General features: G+C 61.5%; 1 protein-coding gene across 1 annotated transcript; it reads right to left on the reverse strand.

Annotated features, from left to right (window-relative positions):
* Positions 1–216: 216 nt before the first annotated feature.
* LOC135309383 (maestro heat-like repeat-containing protein family member 6) lies at positions 217–4,522 on the reverse strand. Its single transcript, XM_064435528.1, has 11 exons — positions 4,368–4,522; positions 3,884–4,031; positions 3,452–3,639; positions 3,225–3,362; positions 2,842–2,956; positions 2,532–2,669; positions 2,163–2,339; positions 1,876–2,028; positions 1,615–1,716; positions 820–876; positions 217–528 (listed from the first exon to the last, which is right to left on the reverse strand). Exons 1-10 carry the CDS (start codon positions 4,505–4,507, stop codon positions 856–858), a joined length of 1,320 nt encoding a protein of 439 aa, XP_064291598.1. The 5' UTR covers positions 4,508–4,522; the 3' UTR covers positions 217–528; positions 820–855.
* Between the last annotated feature and the right edge of the window lie 2,087 nt (positions 4,523–6,609).

The raw sequence follows: 6,609 nt of genomic DNA on the forward strand, positions 1-6,609 counted from the left end.
GCTCCCGCAGGGATCCCCGCACTCCGGCCCTGCCCACCCGCTCTGTCGGCAGCACAAAGGCTTCAGCAGAACCACCACAGGCCAAGGGGCTTCTGGCCATTGTCCCTGCAGCACTGCACGCCTGGGCAGCTGGCTGAGTGCAAGCACCATTTTCCCCCTCCTACCCTATGCCCTGCAGACCCTGGGGAGCATAAGAGAGATCCTGGAGTCTCTGTATTATAACACATTCTATATTAACACAGTAAAAGAAAACTAAAAGTAGAACATTCTTGAAAAAAAACAAAATTCCTAATTAGTCCGGTGGCCCCAACTAAAAGAACATATGGAATCACATCTCCACAGAGCTCCAGCAGCTCAGCCTGTGGAGATGCGACAGACGCGGCCGAGCCTTCCACATCCCGCGCAGCTGATTTTGCAGCCTCTGGAACCTGGAGATTGGAGCCCGCTCTGCAGACCTGAGGATGCACAATGATTGAATTGCCAGGCTTCCAACGGCAAGGCTGACGTCATTTGCCCTGTCTTCAAGGGCTGCAAGAAAAAGGAACAGAGCCACAGTCAGAAGCTGGACCTGAGGGATGCAAAGACAGCCCCTTGCCAGGGCCATCCCAGCCAGCTCTTGCCATGGCCAGGAGGGAGCAGGGACCAAGGGGATCAGCCTGAAGCTGCTGGCTAGGGATCCTCCACATGGCCCTGAAAACTGTGGGTGATCGGCCCAGACCAGCCTTCGTCCGCACAGGGAGCAGAGGCCTCCACAGCCGGGGCAGGGCTTGCAGGTCTTCACCCGCCAACTCTTGCTGTCAGCCCGCTGCCCTCACTCACCACTGTAGATCATCAGCAGCTCTTCCATGTTCCCCCTCAGGTGCTGTCCGGCCACCCCTGTGAACACAGAGCCTGTCACGGCGGCAGCGGCACAGCTCCCTGCCAGCGGCGCTGCCAGCGCTGCGGCCACACGCCCTGCTGGCCCGGCAGGGCTCAGCCCGGGCCCTTGCCGCACGCTGCCGCCCAAAGGCACGGCTGCCAGAGGGCGGCAGCAGCGCCCGGGCCAGGCGGGGCTCCACGGCGCCGGCCCGGATGGCGCTGCCGGGGCAGCGGGCGGGGCTGGGGCCGAGCTGCGGCGGGCCGGGGAGGGAGCCCGGCCTCCTGGCTCACCCATGAACCTGATGGCCGCCTCTCGCAGGGGCTCCTGTGGGCTCTCCAGGTAGCGCAGGGCCCGGCGCAGGTACTCGGCCGCTCGGCTCGTGTCCTCTGCCAGCTGCAGAGAGCGGCAGCAGGGAAGGCTTGGCGCGGGCTCAGCCCCTGTGGCAGGCGCTCCCTGCGCCCAGCCCCGGCCTCCCCTGCCCGCACAGCCCTGAGGCGCGGCCAGCAGCCGCTGGCGCCGGGCTCCGCAGGGTGCAGAGGGCCGGCTGCTGCCCGGGGAGCCGCGGGGCCGCCCCGCAGCCCCGCCGCGCCGGGGCTCCATGGGCACCCGGCTCGGGCCCACAGCAGCCTGGAGAAGAGCCCGCGCCGCCTCTGGGTGCAGCAGCGGGCAGGGGCACAGCTGCCAGCCCTGCACACTGAGCACCGCGCTCAGGAACCTTCTCCAGGCTGAGGCTGGGGATTCTCGTTCATCCTTACCAAACACTTGCTGAACTTCCACAGTTTCTCCTCCTTCACCAGCTTTTTGATATCTCTCCTCTTCAGGAACCTGGCCGCACAAAGCAGCGTTTCCCGAGAAGCCTGGAGAGCAGCAGAGTGGCAGAGATGGCCCCACAGCCCAGGGCACAGCCCCGTGTCCCTGTGCCATGGCCTGGAGGAGGCTGCAGCCCACCAGGCGCCAAGGCAAAAGGCAGCCCAGCTCCCTCACAAGGGGGCCACCAGCAGCCCACGAGTGCTCACCTCTGCCACATGCTGACTCTCATCATGGCAGTGGAAGAAGAGTGGCAGCAGACTCTGATGCACAAGCCTTTCCAAAGGTTTTTCTCTCTCTTCCAAAACCTCCATCATGTCTCGGAAAAGTTTTATGGAGAGCAGCTGTACCTGGCTATTATCCTTTATGAAAAAAAAAGGGAAAAATACCTCAGCATTGGCTCCTCCAGGGCCCCCGGGGCACAGGCCTGGAAATGCACAGGCACAAATTTTCCAGACTGCATCCAGTGGTCATGGCTGGGAGCACAGAGCCTTACATGGTCAAAGAGTGGCAGGAGTGCCTCAGCCAGCTGCAGGACAATAGGGCTTGACATCAGACTGTATTTGCGCCAGAATATAAAGCTGAGTGCGACAAGTGTCATCCCAGCTATCTCTGCATCATTGTCCCACAGTAGATCCATGAGGCTTTCAGTCAGGCTCCACATTTTGTCAGCCTGTGTGGAACACAATTTTGTGAAACACCACCCTGCTGCAGCAGGGCCTAGAGGCCAAAGCCCGTCCCGAAGCACTAGGGCAGCTGAAGCGGGAGGCAGGAGAGCTGGGAGCAGCTGCCCCGGGGCCCAAAGCCCAACCAAGCCCAAGGAATTGCGTTCCCAGCACAGCTTCAGCCGCTGCCCCCTTCTCACCATCGAGGGATTGTGAATGAGCTCGAGAAGGGCCCTGAGTGCCAGGCGACGCCTCTCCCTGCACTCGCTCTGCAGGTACCTTGACGAGACCTCCACAACACTGTCAGCACATTCACTGTAATCCAGGCACTCGAGGACCTGAAAGGCACAGGGCAGTGACAGGGCACCCGGCCAGCAGGAGCCCGGAACCGCACAGGGCTGGGCCCAGGCAGCAGCACAGGGCACGGGCACCGTCCCAGGCAGCTGCGGCTACGAGAGGGCAGAGAGCTGGGAGGCAGCTCAGCCAGGCAGCGCTGGCCTTCAGGCTCACCTCCACAATGAACGCCAGGGCGGGCAGATCCCAGTGTGGCTCCTCCCTGCTGAGCAGCTGGAGGAGGTGGAGTGCAATACTGGAACACAATTCAAGACGAGCATGGCGCATCTCCCTAGGAGGGTGAAAAAGGGACCAGGAACCTGAGCAAATCTCTCCAAGGATAGGCTCACAGAGGTCTGCTCTTTCAGCACCATCCTGCAAGGGGACCGGAGCCCTTTATGTGGTCCCTCCTTCTGGGCTTTCTCCTCTCCCAGGCTTTTCCCGTCTGCTTGGCCGTCCCTCAGTGACGAGGGCCTCTGGCCCATGACCACAGGGACAGTGTGGGGCACCCTGGGCACAGAGCACAAATGTCAGAAGCAGTGGGAAAAAGAGGGTCTCACCTGGCCAGCAGACCCACGGCATAGTGTCGGGTATCATCACACAGCAGTGTGTTCCAGACACCCCTGCGTTCCATTGCCACCACCACATCCTTGTACTGCCTTTGGCAGAGCAGGGACTTCAGGGTCCGCACTGCAAACCTGTGTGCAGAGCAAAGCCCAGGTCACACTGGGAGCACTGGCTCCTTCCCAGGCCACGTGGCAGGGACAGGAGCTCTAGGATGGAGCACCTGTTGGGGCTGGTGGCAAGGCCGTGTTCTTCCTGGCATCCCTTCCAGAAGGTATCCACCTCCTCTGGCATATCCAGAGTGCTGAAGAACACTTGGAAGAGCAGCTGCACAAATAGGCGTGGGAAATACACCTTCATTATACGGGGGACACAGCGCACCTGGAGGATCTTCCACATCACCACAGTTGCCTGCAAAGGACAAAGGCCCAGAGAGAGCGCTCAGTGCCGAGGTGTCCGTGTGGCAGGGCCCGAGCGTGGCAGGGAGAGGCCCGGAGAGACACAGGGGGAGCAGGGGGCCTGGTGGCCCTGAAGCTGCCCCTGGGCCAGGTTTCAGGCCAGCGCCTGAGGCAGGGAGATGCAGTGGGGGAAGGAGGATGGAGAGCTGCTGGAGAGGCAGCCGTGGGGCCAGCAAAGGCCACTTGCAGAAACTCACAGCCAGGGCAAAGACACCCGTTTTGTCCCCATCGGAGGTGCACGTGCTGTGCTCCGGCCAGTTCCCCAGCACATCCAGGAGTACCAGCTGTGCCAGCTCCGCAGTCCTGCTTGAGCCCATGATGGTTTTCCACATGGTCCAAGCAGCTCTGCAGGGTTAGAGCTCTGTCTCAGGCGGGTCTCAGACACAGCACTGTGGCCTGGGCATCTCTAAGGGCCCAGGCTGACTGCTGGCTCTGCCTCTGCCCACTGCCCCTGGCCAGCAGCACTCAGGCAGCCCAGCCCTGCAGCACTGACCCCTGTGGGGTGTCAAGGGAGCATGGCAGCAAGCTCAGGGGAAGGGCTGGGAAAGCAACATGCCAGAGGGCTGGGAAAGGGAGCAGGCAAAAAGCCCTGGAACTCTCTGTTCTTCAGACACCTGGGACAGGCTGTGCAGGGTGATGGGCTGGGGAGCCCTGAGCCCTCTGGCCTGGTGGGCTCCATACCTGTCACAGGACGGGGCCACACGCAGGAGCGTCATTACTGCATCATCCGGGTGTGCTTTGGTGAGATTCACCAGGGTCTTGTCCAGCCTGTGCTCGGCGGAATCATTGGCCAGGAGCCACTGGTGGATGTACCTCACCATGGCGGGCACCTGGAGAAGGCACATGGAAACTTGGAAAGCTGCCAGAGGGAGCAATGTCCCCAACTTCTCCAGAGAAGTGCTTCCATTCCCACCGCAATGCCATGGCCTCAAAGGCTCACAGGCACCAGCAGACGTGGCTTGGGTCGCCATGTGACTCATGGGGGAATGGAAGCCTGGCCTCAGGTTGCTTACTTGCTCTGGCTTGGAAGCACCGTTCTCCACAAGCAAATCTAGCAGGGCGGCACTGGTCTCATATTTGAGGACCTCTGAGTGTGCCCTGAGCCCAGCGCCCATAGCCCTGGCCTCTTCCTGCCGAACACTCTTAATGAAGTCGCAAACGAGCTGTAGGAGAAGGGCAAGAAGCCAGGGATGTTCCATGGAGTGCTCCACACACGGTGCTCGGCTGAGCAGGGACAGCAGGCCCAGACCAGGTGGGCATGGCTGCAGGTACCTGCGCTGTTCTGCGGAATCGGCCACGGCTGGATTGCTGCTCCTGTGTGCGCTCCACGGCTGCATCTGGCAAAGAGCGAGCACAGCCAGAGCTGAGGGGCTGCGGGAGAGGCCGGAGAACACAGCCCAGCCCTGCGCTCCCCAGGCAGGGACAGCCCCGGGATGCCCCAGGGGGATGGAGCACGGCCACTGCGGGGTGTCTGCCTGGGCCCTCTTCCGTCCTGTCCATGGGCATGTCCCCAGGGGATGGGATGGGATGGGATGGGATGGGATGGGATGGGATGGGATGGGATGGGATGGGATGGGATGGGATGGGATGGGGCCATGCTGGCTGCAGGCTCCAGCCCTGAGGCCCAGCTCTGTCACTCACCCTCCTGTGGTGGATGGAATGGCACCACCTCTTCAGTCTCCTGTCCTGGGGCAGCTCCAGGGCCGCCTTCGTCCTCCTCAACCCAGGCCAGCTTGGGCACACTCGGTGGTCTCTGCTCCATGTCAATGACTGGAGTTAGTAGCAGGACAGCTGACTTGGAAAAGCTCAGGGCACCAAGTCCCACGCTCTGCCCTCGAGGGCACTGCCAAACAGAAGCCTCGGAAGGCCACAGGTCAACAGGTCCTGTGCTCTGGCCTCGAGGTCAGCTGCAGGAACAAGGCCTCAGAAAAGCTCCAGGTCAGGCAGGAACGAGTGCGCTGTGCGGGGGCTCCTCACAGCACTGCTCTCTCCCGTCCTGTCCTGTCGCCTGCTCCGAGCGCTGTGGAGTGTTCTTGTCACCACCAGCTCCTATGTCACCACGTGTCACAAAGGACACATTCCTCCATTCCATGCCACGGTGACTGTTGTGCAGCGTGTCTCAAAGGGCCCTTGCACACACTGCCACCTGCCCTGGGGCCATGCCCAGCCCACCCAAAGTGGCCCCGGTTGGCAGGAATCCCTGGCCCCAACTGTCTAAGGCAGCCCGACAGGATCTTTAGCAAGGGCTTAGCCCATCAGCAAGCGCTGCCCTGCTCTGCGGGCTCAGGGCAGCAGAAGGAGCCCCCAGGGCTGCCGAGGCAGCTGCGCTGACAAGGGCACGGGGCCTTCCACGGAAGCTGGCACGGCCTCCTTGGGACACGTCCCGGCTGCTGGCCATCCTAAACCCGCGGCTGTGCCAGGCACAGGGAACGTGTGGGCCAGGGCACCAATGCTGCTCTGAGCCCTGGGGCCCGGGCAGCGCTGCCATCAGCAGGTGTGGCAGAGTCCCCGCCCAAGCAGAGCTGCCACCCCCCGAGCCCTGGCAGCGCTGCTGCCCCTCTCCTGCCCCAGAGACCTGTGCCCCGGGGGGCTTCTGTGCCACAGGGAGCCAAAGCCCACGTGCACTGGGGGCTGTGCTCCTCCCTGCAGGGGCTGTTGGCAGCAGCACCTGGAGCTCTGCTGCAACACTTGGTGTCTGTGAGAAGGCAGAAGCTGTTAGTCAGTCCTGAAATGATTTTTTTCATAGAAGGGATTGCAGTGTGAAAAACAAGGTTCACTCTTCTGTACAAAATTTAGAAGGTGTAATAAAGTACAGTAGGAGACAAAGACGATAAAGCAAATATTTATCACCGGATGTCTTTTGGCATTCAGCCTAGATTATCCCAGCTATTTTGGAAACACTCTTTATATACCTGTCATGGTT

This window comes from Passer domesticus, chromosome 10, assembly GCF_036417665.1.
Source record: "Passer domesticus isolate bPasDom1 chromosome 10, bPasDom1.hap1, whole genome shotgun sequence".
In the NCBI taxonomy this organism is placed as follows: Eukaryota; Metazoa; Chordata; class Aves; order Passeriformes; family Passeridae; genus Passer; species Passer domesticus.